The 19,404-nt window shown below is 50.6% G+C and overlaps 1 protein-coding gene across 1 annotated transcript in view; it reads right to left on the reverse strand.

Annotated features, from left to right (window-relative positions):
- UNC13C (unc-13 homolog C) overlaps window positions 1-19,404 on the reverse strand; it is a 127,275-nt gene that overhangs the window by 9,414 nt on the left and 98,457 nt on the right. The window contains exons 22-28 of the mRNA XM_063142235.1: window positions 19,008-19,085; window positions 15,694-15,771; window positions 11,926-12,014; window positions 10,961-11,107; window positions 5,140-5,263; window positions 3,841-3,897; window positions 3,281-3,361 (exon numbers count right to left, since the gene is read on the reverse strand). Coding sequence (XP_062998305.1) covers window positions 3,281-3,361; window positions 3,841-3,897; window positions 5,140-5,263; window positions 10,961-11,107; window positions 11,926-12,014; window positions 15,694-15,771; window positions 19,008-19,085 — 654 coding nt within the window. The remainder of the gene's footprint in view (window positions 1-3,280; window positions 3,362-3,840; window positions 3,898-5,139; window positions 5,264-10,960; window positions 11,108-11,925; window positions 12,015-15,693; window positions 15,772-19,007; window positions 19,086-19,404) is intronic.

Below are 19,404 nucleotides of genomic sequence, written 5' to 3' on the forward strand. Positions count from 1 at the left end.
AGGCCAACCAATTTAAATTGCTGGGAGGGAGATTTAATTAGCTAATAATTATTGAATAAAAATGCATAATTAGACGCATTTTCTAGATAGAGCAGTTCAGCAATGGAAAGGTGGCCTGAGGGAACTGTCAAATTCACCACTCTGCGTTGTTCTGCGCAAAGCAGATAATATCCGAACGGATTCACACGAAGGTGTCATTCTCCATGGCAAAAGCTTCACAGGAGTTGGTTCATCGCACGTCACCACGCTTTAAAAACAGCTAAATTATCCCCTAATTGTGCACAGAGGAATGGCCGTACAAAGCCCAAAATGCTCAGGAGGGTGGACATTGGAGGGGGAGGGGTCATAGAAGAGTCAACGGTGTTAGCTTGACTCCACAAAAAGAGCAGGAGCTCCCCAAATTGGAAGCACCGCTTCCCCCCCTCCGCTCACCCCACTGCATAACAGCGTGACTCTTTTCAGTAGGTCACAACAACGTGCTGGATGGTTTGCGCTCTGTAAGTTAATAAGCCTTGGAATTTTATAGCTATATTTTTAACTTTATAGTATAAGCTAATTAAAAAATAAATGGCACATACTTCTTGATCAGGGACCTCTATTGTGCTCTTTTGAAGTCAAATTCTTGAGAAGATCAAAGAGATAACAGAGGAGAATCTTCCTTTTAACCCAAAAATAGTACGTCTAAAACACCTTGCTTTGCAGGAAGACCTTGAATTGGCTACTTGTTGACTGGCTGCAGCTAAAATTTAACGTCGCTGCCAAATGGAAATCCTCAAACTCTCCATCTATAATGGACTGGCCTCAGAAAAGATGACCGGTTACTTTTCAGTGCACATGAACAGTGTCTTTTTGTATAGCTTGGGCTGCCCCTTGCATCCAAGTAAACAGAGCAGGCCTGATGGCGGTGGTGGGGAAACGCAAGGGAGTGTTCTGGATTGGGGCAAAATGGAGAAGCATTTGCCTGTATGTGTACCGCTGTGTGCGTGTGCCTTTTTTGTCCTTTTGGATGCATCAGACCCGCCCAACTGCCCTCAAAACACTTTTCAGGTGCTCAGTTCCGAAGCAAAGATCCAAGGTATTTGGGCGATACCTTCCTGGCCCTGCAACTGTAGGCAGGACTTGATCCTGACGCGAGCCAAGCCGTCCTTTAAAGCAGGGAAGAATTAAAATGTCGCTACCAGTAGCTTCAAAAGAGCCTCTTCCCCTCTGCAACCCAAGATGCCAAGGTCCTGCACAGTGACTGGCTGGGCTCTGGGTGCTGCCCGATATTTTCCAGAGCCCACGACAGCAAATGCGGCAGATCCAGAGGGGTTCTTTTTAAAAGACCAGAATGTCTTGGCGGCCAGACTTGCCTGCCCACAAGGATTTTCCTGAAGGATCTCCATTGCGGTTGTGGTGGCAGAGAGTAACTGAACCAATTGGGCTGCTAAAGATCTAGCCAGCAAATTGGATCAGTTCCCGATGGGGAGCCAGTGAACAGAGGATCTCATCACCACCTTGGGGTGACCACTTGCCATTATGCCCAGGGGTGTGTGGAGCCAATTAGCACATGTACGGAAACTGGGTATCGCAGGTGTAGAAGGAACAGCAGGGGGTGAGCAGCTGGTTCCACTGGGACTCATCTCCACAAGTGGACTTGTCTTTAACTGTCATGTCACACTCATGGTCATGGCAATGTAATGGGGTGTGGATTGGCAAACCCTTTTGTGGGGTGGGATAGGACAAGTAACACAGAGTATCGGCTCTCCTGTGATCTTGCACAGATGGCAAACAGGGTTCCTAAACACCAGAGAACATTTTTTTAAAAAATAAAAAACCAGAGCATGGAAATAAGCGTTTATTTTGCATTCTTGCCTCTAGGCCAGCCTTCCTCAACCTGGGGCGCTCCAGATGTGTTGGACTACAACTCCCAGAATGCCCCAGCCAGTGGCTGGGGCATTCTGGGAGATGCAGTCCAACACATCTGGAGCGCCCCAGGTTGAGGAAGGCTGCTCTAGGCCATCTTGTCAGGTTCCTGCAGCCCAGATGCTCTTGCAACAGGTGGGTTGCAGGGCATTGTCTTTCATGGGTGCCTGCAGTTGCAGCAGTTTGGAGGGAAGGAAAGATGATGCTCCAGAAAGGTGAAGGAGGTGGCGGAGAGGGGTCTTTTGCACAGACCCCGAAGGGGTACGAACCAAGGGGACCTTCTCCACTATATGCCTTCTTGAATGGGAGTCTTGGGGAGTGCCGTGCCGAGGGCATTTCCCCCTGGTGGATTTTGAAATCTACTTCATTAATTCCAAAGATTTATAAGTCACCTCTTAGGAAAAGCCATCCCAAGGCGGCATGCGGAATTTACAACCACACACCATGATAAAGCAACAACCCACACAGGTCCTTCTCCGTGAGCCCTTGCCAAAGGAAGGGAGGTAGGTGGCTACTAGCAGGAGGGCCTTCTCTGCTGTGGCACCCTGGCTGTGGAACGAGCTTCCCAGAGAAGTCCACCTGGCGCCTACACTGTACTCTTTCCGTCGCCAGCTGAAGACCTTTATATTTTCTCAGTATTTTAACACCTAATTTAACTTAAAATTAAACTTTGCTGTTTTAATTCTGTATTTTAACCTGTATCAATTTCTGCTGTGTGGTTTTATCCTGTTTGTGCTTTTTTATACTGGATTTTGTATTTGTGTTTTTAGACTGTTGGTTGTTTTATTATGCTTTTTATAGTTTTAATTTTTGTGAACCACCCAGAGAGCTTCGGCTATTGGGCGGTATAAAAATGTAATAAATAAATAAATAAACAAACAAACAATAAGTCAAAATTAGCCATTCAAACCAGTGGCACCATATATGCAACAGCACCCAATGAAGTCCTGATGCAGCAGCACTTTTTTAAAAAAACCCGACCTGCTTGATATGACGGTTCTCTCTTGCTGCTGCAATCTTGAATTAATTGATTGATTGCATTTGTTTTTACGGTTCACTATTTTTATTGTAGCATTGCCCTTTTTATTGTAGCATTACGCCTAAGGGGCCCTTTTGGGGGGACAAAATGCAGGGTAGACATTTTCCAAAATAAAATAAATTAAATCCCACGTTTGGCCCTTGCCCCTTTGGCCACTTTGCCTGGCCTGTTCTGTTTCCTTCGGAGTTTCCGGCCCAGGGGTCTTTCTCAGCCCTGTGCGGCTATCACTCTTCCAGCTGCCCCTTGCCCGGTGAGAAGGAGATCCCAGCCCTGCAATTCCGCAGGGAGTGCTCCCTCGCCGCCCGCACACCAGTGCCCCCATGAATGAGGCCATACCTTAATAGTGGCCAGAACCACGTCCATTATCGCGCACTGCCTCAGCGTCAGGCTTTTGGCTTCTTCTCGGATGACGTGGTCCTGAAAAGGAAGAGGTCGATGAAGCGCCGTTGAGAAACTCCTGCCGAAAAGGTGATTCAGCCCTTTCCCCGACACCGCGACCCACGTAAGCAGACGTGGCCTCTTCTGTCACACCCTGAGCCAGCTATGGAGTCCACGAGGCAGCCACAGAACAGCCTTTCCCTGCCTCTGGGCTGCCGGTACCAGCTGGGCCTTAGCAGAGAAGCGTCCCGGCCAACATGGGTGGGGGCGGAGAGGCCCGATGGACACACTGGTCACGTACCATGGGCCACGGACAAAGGTGGCATTCAAAGGGAATGGGGAGCTTGTGGGCTGGAGACCCGGCTGGGCTGCTCCCAATGTGGTTGCACCTACCCAGGATGATGGGCCCAAGAGCAGCGCCTGGCCTGCACAGGGAAGGGTCACTCCAGCAGGAGCAACCGGGCTGCAGCCACCACGAAGGAGGCCCTGCTTCATCTCTGCTGGGTAGATTCACTCACCTTCAGCTTGGACAGCTGGCCAAAATCTTTGGCTGCGCTGAGAAGCATAGGGGGGCCCTGGGGACAGAGGCAAAAGCAGGAGAGACGAAGTTACACGGCAGGGATGTTCTTTACTGCTGGGAGGAGGCCGCTCTCGGGTTCAATCCCCGCCCTCCCCCGGTTCCCAACAGGCAAGGGGGGCAGCAGGCTACGGGAGAGGAGGGGGCTGCTCTGATGGAGGATAGCCACCCACCAGCAGCCTTCCCTAAGCCCCTCCTCCCTTCTGTGACCCCACCCAGCTTGGGCTGGAACGGGCCAACTGGGAGCCAACTGGGCCCCCTGTACAAGAGGAAGCCCCTAGGAATTGCCTGCCTGCCTCCCTTCAAAGGCAAAAAAGAGAGTCAACTCAGGTGCGGATTAGGTTTGCGCTGATTCAGGCAAAGAGAACGAAACGACGCCAGTGAACTAGCCCCCGATTCAATGCCACTCTCCCTGGGTGTTGCCTCCACGTAGCTCCTCCCTCCGTGCCCCCCCTCCATGTGGCTCCCGCTTCCGTGGCCAACACCTCTTGGTCCACGGGCCGATTTCTACTGGCCAGGTGAAGTCAAGGACCCTGTGCTCCCTCCTCTAAAGTGGCACTTTGCTCAGGGGTTCAGGCTGAAGAGGCCCGTTCGTGGCTGCCAGCCCAGCCGCCCTGGCAAGCAGGCAACGGAAAGGCAGGCTTGGGCCCCCTCCCACCGTTGCGCCCTAATTCTGCCCTTTAAACACCTTAGTGGGTCGCCATGGAAAAGCGGCAATGAGCTGTCATCAAGGACGGACAACTGGAATCCATCTTCCCTAGAGCGATGAGGGAGAAGGCTGGCGTGTGCTGGCTGGGGGTGGCCCCAGCACCATCACTGTGAAAGACCCACAGAGTGTGACCGCGCAAAGACTTGGCCGCTCAAGTCCCGGCCCATAAAGCCAAGCCAAGAGACCTCTGGGCTGCCGGTTTCCAGGTGCTTAGCTGTCAACAGCCGGCAAGTTCTCTCCAAAACTAGTTTCACACCAGCTTCCTGGGAGGGAAAACCCAGTGCTTTTGAGAGCAACTCCATCCTCTTTTCAGAGATGGAACACTATAAATCGCTTCTGCAGAACAAGTATGTGAGAGTGATAGAGGCGTGTGCCAGCCTAGGAGCCCTCTTTTACGGGATTGTAGTGCCCCAGGTGTGGAAAGGATTTCCTTTGTGAGCATCTGCCCGCATTTCCAAATGGCCTCTCGGTCCTTACGGGGAAACGGAGCACCGGCCGTGCCCTGACTTCCTGAGCGACGTGGAGACTCACCGTCTGGTCTGTCAGGGGCGGCAGCACGATCAACTTCTCTATTTTGTTCAGGACCACTTTCCAGAGCTCTTTCAAAACCCGCTTCAAGACGGTCTTCTCACAGATTTTTGCGGAGAGACTTAAGCTGCAATGAAACGGGACAATCTCCCAATCTGGACTTCAAAGACGCCGTAACTCAGGCTAACGACCACAGCGTATCTGAGTCTCTGCCATCCATGAGGCGCAACAAGGCTTTGGGGAGGCCACAGGACTGTGCTGTCAGCATCTGAGAAGGAGCTCCACGCGTGCAGTGGCACCCTCTAATTCAGTAGCAGGGAACGCTCTCCGTGCACACGTGGAGCTTTCCTGTTCGGCTGCAGGAAACTTTTGAGGTACTTTCTAGGCAGAAAGTACAGAGCTGGAGCAATATGCAGACGAGGCTGGCACTGCTACGCTCTACAGAGGCCCTGGTTCTTGTCAGGGGCGCTGTGCCTCCACAACCCTAACCTGAGGACTAACACTGTCACATGCAACTGAAAGTCCCTTCCAGCCACTAAAGTATGGTTGCGCTCCCCCTGAAGGAGCAGGTTCTTGCTTGGGGGTTCTCCTAGAACCATCTCTGTCACTTGAGGCCCAGGTGGCCTCGGAGGGCCTTCTACCAGCTTTGGTTGGTGGCCCAGCTACGCCCCTATCTGGACAGGGATAACCTAGCTTCAGTCGTCCATGCTCTGGTAACCTCCAAATTAGATTACTGCAATGCCCTCTACGTGGGGCAGCCTTTGAAGACGGTCCGGAAGCTACAGCTTGTGCAAAATGCAGTGGCCAGATTGATAACTGGAACCAGAAGGTTCGAAGATATAACACCGATTCTGGCTTGCTTGCACTGGCTGCCTATACGTTTCCGAGCCCGATTCAAAGTGCTGGTTTTAGCCTATAAAGCCCTACACGGCTTGGGACCACAATACCTGATGGAACGCTTCACCCGACATGAACCTACCCGTACACTGTGTTGTGGTTAGGTTTTTACCCACAGAAGGAAAAGGACTCTAAAGAGTTAAAAAGATGTCCTTGGCCAGATTGTCTCTGCCAGGAGAAGTCCAGTATGAAGCAGATTCTTCCCTGGCCTACGTGCGGTACGAGATGTACAAGATGAAGAGACTATTGGTTAATTGGGCCAAGGAGAAAAGTGTATTTAAGAAGTCCATGTTGTATGGCTTCTTACTGCTGGAACTTACTGCTGGAACTTACTGCTGGTACTTACTGCTGCAACTTACTGCTGGAACTTACTGCTGGTTCTTACTGCTGGAACTTACTGCTGACATTATCAGACTGCTGATGTTATACTGCTACGTTGTTGCTGTACTGTGAAAGGACTGTATATATGACCATTTATTCTGTAAGTAATTTATTTAGTGTCAGTAAAGCTTCTTACTGACCAAAGACCGTGAGTGCTTCTTTTTGTTCCTAAATTCAAGCTGAAACCATTTCCAGACTCTACGCTGCTGCTATTTCGCACTCTGCTATATTTTTGGGTAAGCAATTACCCCGATAGGTTATGGGCCCAGAGAAAGTCTGGAAGGCATAATTTTTGGTTGCTGGAAAGCTTGAGAGCAAAGGAACGCTGGAGGGAAAGACGGAGTCGAGCTCAGGCAGTTCATCGAGCTCAGACGGGTCTGTATCCAGTGTGAGTCGCGCTCCAGCCCAGCCGGTGAGGATGGCCCAGGTTCAGATGGCATCCAGTATTCCGGTGGAACGGCTGAATGAGAGAAATTACTTAACGTGGTCATTCAAGATGGAAATGTTTTTGAAGCGGGACAGATGTTGGAACGTCGTGAGTGTCCCGAGGCCGGTTGGTCAGACTGCTCAAGAAGCACAAGTGTGGGAAGAGCAGAATGAAAGGGCCAAAGCAAACATTGTCTTGAGTATGGAGGACTCGCAAATTGTCCATATCAACAGAGATGAGACGGCAAGAGACAGCTGGAATGCGCTGAGACAGATTTATGTGCGTGCGTCGGCAAGCACACGGCTGAGCCTCACCAGAGAGCTGTATCGGTTAAAGTTGGAGGAGGATGGAAGTTTGGCAAATCATCTCCAACAGGTGAGATCTCTATTTGTCCAGTTGCAGGAGGTCGGAATCGTTTTTACGGAAGAGCATAAGTGCTACCTGATTTTGGGGTCGTTGCCTCAAAGCTGGGACATTCTGACAACCAGTCTGGAAAGTATGAAGACTGATGAACTCACTCTTCATTATTTGACGGGTCGTTTGCTCCAAGAAGAGAAACGGCGTCTTTCCAGGAAGGAGGAAAACTGCCAGGAAAGGGTTAAGCAGTCAGCCCTTGGCAGCGAAGAAAGAATGCAGAAAGATAAGTGTTTCCAAGGCAACAATGTGGAGAGAACCGCAGTTGCAGTAAGAAAGTGTTATTTTTGCAAACAGCCGGGTCATATCAAACGCTTCTGTAAAAAGAGGAAGAAGGGAGTTACACAGGCTGGAGAGGAGAAGGAATGCTCGAATGCATTTGTTTCAGCCACAGTGAGGTGTAACGAGGCCCAAGAGGTTTGGCTGATTGATTCTGCGTCGTCCAGAACAATTTCTAATAATCCAGAGGCGTTTTGGAAGTTGGAACCAAGCAAGGTGAAGTCAATCACGCTTGCAGATGGACGAACGTCGAGGGTGGAAGGAATTGGCTGTTGCTACGTTCCATGTCTGCAAAAGGAGTGTGAACAGGTTCTGTATGTTCCAGATTTAGATTTTTGTCTCCTTTCTGTTAGTGCTCTAACGTCTGAAGGATACGTTGTTACGTTTCAGAAGGATGAGTGCCAAGTGATTAAGGATGGACAAAATGTGGCACTGGGACATGTTAAAAATGGACTGTTTTACATGGGTGCAGGTAAAGAAAGGGTGGCACAAACTGGTAACGTGCCAGACCATAAAAATTGTGTTCATGAGTTGCACAGGCGTTTAGGTCATGCAAGTTTTAAAGTGTTAAGTCACATGCCTCAAGTGTGTACAGGGTTAAGCTTGCGAAACTGTAAAAATTTCTTGGATTGTTCAATCTGTCATCAGACCAAATCCCGGGTGCAGAACATCTGCAGGAAAAGTGACAGGGTGTCACAAAAGCCTTTTGAATTGGTGTTTATTGACTTGGTAGGGCCATTCACGCCTACACAAGGGGGATCCAGTTACGTGCTTGTAATTCTGGATGATTACACATGCTTTAGTTGGTGTTATTTACTGAAGCGAAAATCAGAAGCTTTTGAAACTTTTAGGGATTGGAAAACTTGGGCGGAAAAGTTCTTTAACAAGCCCATTATTTCTGTGCAGTCGGACCGTGGGGGTGAGTTTGTTTCTGGAAGGTTCTGTGAGTGGTTTAGGAAAACAGGAATCACACACAGGTTAATAGATCCCCAAACTCCTTTTCAAAATGGGTCAATTGAGAGAAGAATTGGAGTACTTCAAATGAAGAAAGATTCTCTAATGGCTGATGCAAACGCTGAGCAAGATTTGTGGGGAGAAGCATTTTTAACCGCAAACTATCTGTGTAATAGAACCTGGAGCAGGGTTACAGGCAGTTCGCCTTACTGTTTACTTTTTGGTTCAAAGCCAGATTTGTCTCACTTGAGAACATGGGGGTCTTGGGCATACGTGCATATCCCAAAGTCCAAAAGATCTAAAGGTGAAACCAAGTCTGTGAAATTACGTTTTGTGGGTTATTCTGGCATGCAATCCAAATCTTGGCGTTTTTCCCTAAGTCATGGGAAGGTGGTTGTTTCTAGGTCTGCTACTTTTCAGGAGGCAGGTTGGGACAGGATTCAAGGTTCCCAAGTTCTGTTAGAAACCGTGAACAACCAGGAGAAAACAGTAACTCAGGGGTTAACTTCTCAGAGCCCTCACATCTCTGAGAAGAGTGTTTCCACTCCCAAAAGTGGAAGGGAGGAGGGAAATGAAAGGGAGGAAGAAATTGCCAGTGTACCTCGTCGTTCACAAAGAAAAAACAAAGGAATTCCACCTTTAAAGTATTCAGATGAATTCAGTGTATGTTATGTGAAGTCTGAACCTGAGAGTTACAGTGATGTGTTGAAATTGTCTGAACAAGAGCAAGAAAAGTGTTTTCAGGCAGCGAAAACTGAAAGGGGGTGTTTTCAAACACACGTGTCTGTATGCAAAGGGGCAAGCAAAAGAGTACATGATTGTGGAGCTAGTGGTTCGTCTACTGGTGGCAGGGAGTTCCCAAGACCACATTCAAGAAAACTCAGCCCAAAGCTGCAGGAAGGGTTGATACTGAAGTCTCTGGGGAAAGTTAGGTGTTACCTTGGTGTAGAGGTAGAAAAGTTTCCAAAGGAAATTACCTAAAAAGCCAGAAGCAGAAAGTTTTAAAATTGCTGAAAGTTTGCAAATTGGAAGATTGCAAAGTAGTTCAACGCCCCAAAGCACAAAGTTTTTCAACAGTGCTTGGAAGAAGAAGAAAAGAAAAACTTACATATAAATAAGTCTCTGGGAAATGTAAAACACAGAGAAATGTACACAATGTTGGGATTGTTGTAAACATGTAAAGTTGATTTCTTACAGGTGAAATGTAATGAAATGTAAATTGTATTTTTTCTGTAGTTAAAAATGAAAGGGTGTTGTGGTTAGGTTTTTACCCACAGAAGGAAAAGGACTCTAAAGAGTTAAAAAGATGTCCTTGGCCAGATTGTCTCTGCCAGGAGAAGTCCAGTATGAAGCAGATTCTTCCCTGGCCTACGTGCGGTACGAGATGTACAAGATGAAGAGACTATTGGTTAATTGGGCCAAGGAGAAAAGTGTATTTAAGAAGTCCATGTTGTATGGCTTCTTACTGCTGGAACTTACTGCTGGAACTTACTGCTGGTACTTACTGCTGCAACTTACTGCTGGAACTTACTGCTGGTTCTTACTGCTGGAACTTACTGCTGACATTATCAGACTGCTGATGTTATACTGCTACGTTGTTGCTGTACTGTGAAAGGACTGTATATATGACCATTTATTCTGTAAGTAATTTATTTAGTGTCAGTAAAGCTTCTTACTGACCAAAGACCGTGAGTGCTTCTTTTTGTTCCTAAATTCAAGCTGAAACCATTTCCAGACTCTACGCTGCTGCTATTTCACACTCTGCTATATTTTTGGGTAAGCAATTACCCCGATACACTGCGCTCAACATCTAAGGTCTTCCTCCGAGTGCCTACGCCGAGGGAAGCTCAGAGGACGGCAACAAGGGAGAGGGCCTTTTCAGTGGTGGCCCCCCAATTATGGAATGATCTCCCCAATGAGGCTCGCCTGGCACCACTAACATTGTTATCTTTTCAGCACCAGGTTGACTTTTCCCTCCTCCCATGCATTTAACAGCATTTAACAACATATGTTAAGTTTTTTTTTTAATGGACCCCAGAACTGTTGTTGTTTAAATGGATACTGTTGTTTTTATATTTTTGATGGTTTTAAATTTTCTATACTTTTTAATGTTCACTGTTTTTAATTTTTGTAAACCGCCCAGAGAGCTTCGGCTATGGGGTGGTATATAAATTTAATAAATAAATAAAATAAATACATATCCTAGCTGCCCGCTCAGTTTGTCTGGCCCTGCTGGGCTCTTCCACGATCCTGGTTCCTGCCAGGGGATCCAGGCCTCCTCAATCCTAACCCTAACCTGAGAATTAACCCTAATCCTAATTTACCACTGAGACTTCCCCTCCACTGAGTTAAAAGACAGTATGCAGGCTTCCCTGGCGGCCCACTCAGTCTGCCCGGCCCTTTGGGAGCCTTGGCGGTGTCTGTCCCCCTTTGCCCACTCTCATCGCGCCCCCCCTCCCCAGCAGTGCTTACGTCTTGTCGAGGAAATCCATCAAGGGGCGCAGCACCAGCTCTGCATCCATCCCGCTGCTGCTTTTGTGGGCTGCCGCTCCGTTTCCTTTCATCTGATTCAGCTCCAAGGCCATTTGCTTCACACACTCCTCAATCACAAGCTGGAAACTAAAAGGAACCCAGGAGGGTGGCGGCGGAAATGCCACAAACCCATGAGATGCCCCTCAATTATCTCCCCTGCCTCCCCTCCCAGAGGGACCCGGTTCCTCACTGCCTTGTAGAAGTTTCTCCTCTTTCCACCCCCCCTATGATTTTCCTCCAAGGCAACAAGGCGCTTGGAGTCCCCAAGGCTGGCTGGCCGATGCACAGGCCGATCCTGGGCTGGGAGAGGGAGGGATTGATACAGAAATGGTGCTGTGGACTGGGGCTGATCCCAGAAAGTGCTTTTCAGCTTAGACAAGAGCTGCTCTGTTTCTAGCCAGGACCCAAACCTTGGTCACATGCAGCTGAGTTCCTGCCTGGTGGAGGCCAAGGGGCACGTATGGTTGGGTCTGAGCGCCAGGCAGGATCAGGCCAAAGGCCTAATCCACCCCTTTCCCTCATCAGACACAGCAAGCAAAAAAAGAAGAAGCCCTTTGCACCCAGAAACATCTCTGATTGCATTGCTGCACACATATATCTTTATGCGTTTGGAAAAAAGGCCATACAAAAATCTGAAATATTACTCAAGAAACATAATGAAATCATAGTGAGAAAACCATCTAAAGCAGCCATAAAATCTCTCCGTGGTTGGAGGACCCCCAGCCACAACCCTCCACCCATATGAGGCACCTGCCAGCTGAGACCCCCCTCAACTGCCCCAATGTGGGGGGATTACCCTTTTGTGGCCTTTCTCCCCCCCACCCCTGTTCCTGGAGCCTTCTGACCAGGAGGACAATGTCTCCCACAGGGCCGGGGGGGGGGGGTGCTGCGGAGGAGCCGCTCACCTGGTGCCGTAGGTCACGCTGAGCTTGTCCAGGACGCCGCTGAGTTTGGCCTGCAGCTCTTTCAATTCTCCACTTGCCTCGGGGTCCAGCTGGAAAGAGACACTGGGGAGGTCAGTTTCACCCCCTTGGGCTTTACCTGCTTTTTCGGCGCATCGCGATGAGCGGGAAAGGAGGAGAAGGCGCCTATCAACTAGGTGACATTAATGGAAAACAAACGTGGAATCCCCAAGGCAGTTTGGTGCTGGCCGTAGAAAATCCTAAATGGGGCGGCTCAGGAACGCATGGCCCGATCCGCTAGGAAGTCCGCCTGCTGCCCCAGCTTCGTTGGGGCGCATGGGACTTGCGCCTGAGCAGGACGGAGCCCCAGGGCTCAGATTGGTGCTTTCCCCCTCTTCTGCCTTTAGCGGGGTCCTCTGGAAACAGCCACCGGTACGGGGGACAAGAAGCTCTCAATGGCTCCATGAAAGTGCTGCTCCATTCCAAGCAGAGGGACCCATTGCACCTGGCCTGGTGTGTCCTTCCCCTGCGGTGCCCAAGGCAACATTCCCATTCCCACACATGGCTCTGAAGCAAAAGCCGCCGGCCGTGCTCTTGACGTGCCGCGCCCTGGGCCTGGTGGCTGGCCAGCAAGGAGGAGTTTCCACGCTGTTTTGCATTAGTGTAGGCAGAAGCATCCAGCAACGAGGAGCAGGAGAAAGGGGTGGCAGATTCTGGGGGTCCATGCTCTTTCCCGGGGTGGGGGGAAAAGGAAGAATATGCAGGGGATGGGGGTAAATGAAAGCTGTCCACTTTCAGATCTTCAGAGGCAGCAGGGCGGACCTGGCTGTGGCCACGTAGCTTGACCTGGGCTGCATCAGGAGGAGGCCAGATCAGGCAGGCTCCATTGCCCCGGCAGGCCAAGGGTCTCGGCCCTCACATGCCTCCAGCCCGCCCGGGTGCATGGCAAATCAGAGCAGTGGCCACTTGGTCAGAGAAAGAGCCCTGGTCGGGCATGCGGGCATGCGCAGGCATTTACATTTCACAACTGGCTGTGCAACCCCCACCTGCTCCCAGGGGCCCTTTTGAGCAAAGGGGGGGGGGGCACAGCAGGAAATAGCACCCGTTTGGTCCACCAATTGAGCTTGGCCTACGTGGGGAGGTTTCCGTCCACGTCTGAGATGTGGACATCACTGGGGACGGGGACCGGGCGTGTCTGGTGCTCGTGGGTGATGCAGCCCTGGAGGAGGCTGCCAGAGGGCAGTGGGGCGGGGGCTCTCCATTTCCAGAGAGCCCCCACAGACCAGTGACGTGACTTGGTCTAACGCAGCAGCCTCCCACGCCCACACATGATCCCGAGCCTGCTACGGCAATCGACGCTCTGCGCAGAGGGGCCTAGTGGCCCACGGACATCATGACCGGTGATTTCAACTCAAGGAAACGTCTGAAAATGCCCCTAGCAGCTGAAGACAATCGTCCGCGGAGCGTGATGGCGAAGGGGAGCGGATTAAGGCGAGACGTTGCCGAAGCTACCGCAGCCCGTCCGAGCACTTGCTTCAACCTCTTGAAGGGCAAGCAAGGATGGGGAGCATCAGCCCAGGCGCATCATGCGCAAGGAAGGGCCCAGCTGCTGATTTCATCAAGGGCTGAGGAGCAGCTTGGGAGGCCGGCCACGGACCTCTGGCGTGGCTGCAGGCAAGCCCTTCGCCCGGTCAAGAGCTCCACATGCTCTTTTTCATGAATACGGAGCTCCTGCCTGCACAGGCGGATCCGTACCTTTCCATGGAGGGAGAATGCCACACCACAGGGTGCATGTGCAGATTTGCTCCTTCCATGGAACCGGATGGGGGCAGTCCTGGGGGACGTCTGCTGGATCGGAGGGGGGGGGGAGAGGCCCTCTCTCCGCCTCCTTTCCTCGGGGGGGTGAAATGTGCATACATGGGTGGGGAAAGGCGAGCGCACAGCATCACAGTGCTGGAACGAGGGTGGCGGAATTGAGAAGAGCTGAGCCCTTTGTGTGTAAATATACAAGGTGGGGGGGAGAAAGAACAATCCAGTTCAGAGTGACACATGTAGAAGTACCCATACACTGATGGGGCTTAAAAGCATATGAATGTATGCTGGATTGGGGCCACTGCTGGTGACGGTGAATATGAATGCTAAATAAGAGGTGACTCTGAAATATCGCTCCCTGGAGGCTTTCTAGTCACTCCGTGTGTGTGTGTATGCGTGTGTGTGCGCGTGTGTGAACTTTGCACTCGTCCTTTCAGGCATGAGAAAGATGTGTCTGCCACCCTCCCTCCCTGATGGGGGGGGGGCGCGCTTTAATCCGCCACCTCCAAAGCAGCCCTTCCACAGCCCTTCCCCTGGCCAGCCTAGCTTTTATCTAGCTGCTTCCGACGGGATTAAATCAGCGCAAATCCATGTGCTTCTGCCAAAAGCTGCCGTGTCTTTTCCGCACCAAACCGTTCTATAAAGCCAGCCTTCGCGGCCGTGGCTGCGCGTGTTCGGAACAGGGAGCCACCTTTCTGTCCATGGAAAGATCTGGAGGGTTGTCTGGGAGGACTCCCCCCCCCCCAGCCTGCCCAAACAGATCTTTCTGGTGACTGAGCATCGTCTGCGGGTGCTCCCGTCAATGCAAACGCACGGGCCCTCAGCGGTGCGACGGCTCTGAGCCGCAGGGCAGCCGGAGGAAGAAGTGAAGATGCTTACTATCACAAACCTCATAAGAAAACCGCTCTCCTTCTTGCTTCTGCTCAGGGAATGGCAAGTTAAAGGCGTTAGACAAAGATAGGAGGACACATTACACACAGGCACGGGCCCACGGCTGCCCCCCCCACCCCTGTAAACAAATGCATACAAAGGCAGCTCCAGAAAGTTAACCAACCACCAAAGGAAGACACAGAATGGCCCAGTCTTGGAGAGGAGGAGGAAGAAGAGGAAGAGGAGGAGACGGTGGCAACACGCCAGGATGGAACACAGAATCTGGGCCTATCCAATGACATGAGGCCCTCCACCGGCCACTTCCGAATGTCTTGAGGCGTCCCAGAAACCGCAAGCACAGGGCATGATTCCCCCCCGCCCAGTGCACTGAACCGGAGTCAGAGGTACAAATCAGTGAATCCAGCACTGAATTAGAGCTGCCTCTCCCCCCCCACTCCACGGCTTTAGGGGCCTTAAAAAAAAAAAGGACTTCTTTTTTATAGCGTACATCCAGTCGCTGCGACTGACATTTACTCCCTCGAAAACAACACAGCTTCAAAAACCAACCTAAGTTGCTGAAGTCGTTCAGTGACGTTAAAAGCAAAACACCGCCCGAACACTGTAAAAATAGCGGGGGGGGAAACCACTCTGGAGTGGCAGGCGGGGCTGGCCTCGTGACATCACGGGGAGGCAGCCAATCAGTGCAGGGCACAGCCAGGTTCGGCTGCGGCTTTTCCCGAACCTCAATCTGGGAGAGGAAAATGTAAATCTGCACAAAACCCGGTGAGGGCGTGCGCTTCCGGAAAAGGCCCGCTGCTGATGCTATATCCATTTCACATTGTTTTCTCTCCAGGGATAGAGCAGCCAGGCTTTCCTGAACCTCCTGGCCACGTGAGACAGGCAGGACACTCATCTGGCAGCTCTACAGACATCTGTCGATCGGCAGGAGCACTGAGAGCTGCCCCCTGCCTTTCTACTCCCAGGGAATCCGACACGACACCCCCCAAGTGGTCTTTCTCCCCCCCCTTTCCCTTCCCTTTGAAGGCCCAGGCAGAACTCGAGGGACCAAACCAGCACCTCCGGACTCACCTCCTTCCCCCCCATGGCTTCAAACATCTTCTCAAGCTGGACTCGCAATTGCTGGATGTTGTTCATCAGGATACAGGGCTAGAAATAAAAGAGGCTGCGTGAATTTATTAACACTGCTGTAAGTGGTGGTGGGGGCAGACAGGCTTTGTTGAGAGGGTGGCGGTCCTGAAACGGGAGCCGGGGGGGGGGGAGCTGTGCATCACCTGCATGAATCAACTGATGAGCAAAGGGATGCAGAGATTGCTGGGGGTGGCTCAAGGTCCCCTCCCCCTTAAGAACATAAAAAGAGCCGTGATGGATCAGACCAAGGGTCCATCTAGTCCAGCACTCTGTTCACACAGTGGCCAACCAGCCATCGGTCAGGGATGAACAAGCAGGACATGGTGCAACAGCGCCCTCCCACCCATGTTCCCCAGCACCTGGTGCACACAGGTTTACTTCCTCGGATACTGGAGGTAGCACACAACCATCAGGGCTAGTAGCCATGGATGGCCTTCTCCTCCAGGAATTGAACCAACCCCCTTTTAAAGCCATCCAAATTGGTGGCCATCACTACATCTTGTGGTGGAGAATCCCATATTTTAACTATGCGCTGTGTGAAGAAGCCCTTCCTTTTATTTGTCCTGAATCCCTTGTTGGTCTTGCTTTTTGTGAACCGCCCAGAGAGCTTCGGCTATTGGGCGGTATAGAAATGTAATAAATAAATAAATAAATAAATAAATAAACCTGTTCAGGGCAGAGAACACAAGGCGGTCCTTTTTTTACCAGCACAACAACCCTAGGAGGTGGGCCAGGCTGAAAATTGACTGCTCCTCCAAGGCCACGAAATGGCTTTCCTGGCTGAGAGAAGAGACTTGAATCGAGGTCTGTCGTGTCCCAATCCAGCACGGCACCCTCCCCACTGCACATCCAGGGACGCCTGCTCCCTCGGCAAAGCAGCTGCCAGACGCTGCGATGTGGGGGAGCTGGATGAGGCCCACCCCCAGAAACAGCTTCTGGCTCCAAATCATCCCTTGCGTTCTTTCCCCCATCACCTTCCCCTGCCCTAATCCCCGGGATTCATCTTTGCGCGGCGACAGCCCCGGCTGGCTCATTTTGTAGCTGTCTGTTTTTATTCTCTCTTTTAAATAAAAAAGAAAGAAAGAAATGTGCTGAAGAGAGATGTGGAAATCTCGCAAAGTGGCGTCTTCTGGATCATTATTTTGAGACTCTCAGCGATCAAAATATTTGATGTGGAAAGGAAGGCTGCAATATGGTGCGCCCAGATGGAACAGGATTTGTGCCGACAGAGAAATGAATGCATTAAGCGGTAGCAGCTCTGACAGGCTGCAGCTTTGGGGGTGGGCAGGAATTTAAAACTGGGAAAAGGCTGAACACAGTCTGGCCATAAGAAAGCAAGGGAGGAGATGGCGGCCCCGTCACCACCCAAACGACATCGCCTGGGGGTGAGGCAAGGTTCCATCTAGCCCCCCCCCCCATGCTTTTTAACATCTACATCAAGCTGCTGGGGGTGGCAATCCTCTGGAGGTTTGGGCTGAGATGTTATCAGTGTGTGGAAGATAGAATCATAGAATAGTAGAGCTGGAAGGGGCCTCTAAGGCCATGGAGTCCAACCCCCTGCTCAATGCAGGAAGCCACCCTAAAGCATCCCTGACAGATGGTTGTCCAGCTGCCTCTGGAAGGCCTCTAGTGTGGGAGAGCCCACGGCTTCCCTAGGTCACTGGTTCCATTGTCGTACTGCTCTAACAGTCAGGACGTTTCCCCCAATGTCCATCCAGATCTACCTCTCGTTTGTTTCCATCTACACATCGCTGGGAGGATGCTGAACTTGTGAATCAGTGTCTGGAGGCTGTTTTAGGGGTGAATGAGGATAAACAAACTAAAACATGATCTAGATGAGATGGAGGTACCGCAGGGGTGGGGAAACTAACTACTCTGGATGGAGCTTTACAACTGGTCTTAGATGGGGTTGCACCCTAAAAGTGCGTCGTTTAGGAGTTCTCCTGGACCATGAAGTCTAGGTACCTGCGGTGTCCAGGAGTGTGTTTTAACAGTTGATAAAATCTGGACTAACACGTCCACTGCGGCCCTATCTGGAGAGGACGGAGCTCACTTCAGTGATCCATGCACTAGTTAACACCAGGCTAGACTACTGCAGTGTGTTGTATGTGGCGCTGCCTTTGAAGATGGTTCAGAGACTTGAAACTTGAACCCGAGTTTTGGTTGAAGTGAGGCGATCGAATAACGCCGATACTGCACCGGCTGAATTGGTTACCGACGTTTTCCCAAACCCAATTTAAAGTTCTGTTTTTGAGCTTTAATGCCTTAAATCATGGGTTCTCAACAAGGGGGGAAATTTTAGGGTTCCAGGGGGGGAATTGGGACTACTATTCAGCAAAGTATGACGTCCTGTAGATTATGTCTTCCTACACGTTATTAAAAACGTCCCAGAAAAGTGTCATGTCGTCTGCAAAAGCCAGGCCTTTGCTCTCTTTTCCCTCCCTCCCTCCTTTGCAATCCTAGAAGTTTCAAGCTTCCCATTTAAAGGGGCAACGCAAAGCATGGGAGCGGAGAACGTAAAAGGGGCCATGCTTTGCGTTGCCCCTTTAAATGGGACTAATATAGAAAAAAATAAAAGGTTTTCAGTATTATATGCATATTACTTGGAATGCACCTTTTGAGTTAGACTATCTTGGGAAGGGGGGAATTATATTCTGAACAATGGTGAAAGGGGGGAATGGAGCAAAAAAGGTTGAGAACCACTGCCTTAAACGGTTTGGGGCCAAATTATTTAAAGCACCGCAGCTATCCACATCAGTTTGCCCACACCTTCCCATTTGCCCACCTGTGACAGGCGTTAGGCGGGTGACAACATGTGAATAGGCCTTTCTCACACTGCCCCCACATCTCTGGAATAAGTAGCCTTCACGGGGTCATCATGCTCCTTCTTTGCAGGCTTTTAAGAAGGCCTTGAAAACTTCTTATTTTACTCTGGCTTTCCCCTAATACGATTGCTGTTGTTGCAGGTTTTGTTGCTGTTTTTTATCGTGTTCTTACTGTTTTTATAGCCGTGCTTTCCTTGCTCTTAATATCGTATTGGTTTGATGTGTTTTACTGCTGCACGCCACGTTGGGAGGGCTTCTGCCCTGAAAGGCGGCTAAGAACTATTTTAAATAAAATAAATAACCAAAGAGAGTTCTGCTCTCCAGCCAGCGAGTCTCCCCCTGAAAAAGCCAGCCCCCGGTCCACGCTGGTCTTACGAAAGCTGCAACGAAGCTACGTCAAAAAGGAGGAAACCACAGAATTTTACTCACCACATTTTCTTTATCACAATGAGAGCTGAAGTCATTTGTTATAATTGCTGCGTACTGCGTCAGCACTTTATGGATCGTCTGCAACAAGAGAAAGAAGTGGGGGGAGTCATCAAGTTATGGGCGTTTGCTCAGCAAGATGAGTCATGGAAGCATCCGAAAGGACTGTACCACAATCGGCTGTTCTTGGAGCTGCAGCGGAACAGCCAAGGCCGTTTCCTCCGCCTGAGCCACGCCTTTCCCGACATGAACCTACCCATACACTGCGCTCAACACCTAAGGTCCTCCTCCGAGTGCCTACTCCGAGGGAAGCTCAGAGGATGGCAATAAGGGAGAGGGCCTTCTCGGTGGTGGTCCCCCCAATTATGGAATGATCTCCCCGACAAGGCTCACCTTGCGC

The sequence above is a fragment of the Elgaria multicarinata genome, chromosome 16 (genome assembly GCF_023053635.1).
Source record: "Elgaria multicarinata webbii isolate HBS135686 ecotype San Diego chromosome 16, rElgMul1.1.pri, whole genome shotgun sequence".
Classification (NCBI taxonomy): Eukaryota; Metazoa; Chordata; class Lepidosauria; order Squamata; family Anguidae; genus Elgaria; species Elgaria multicarinata.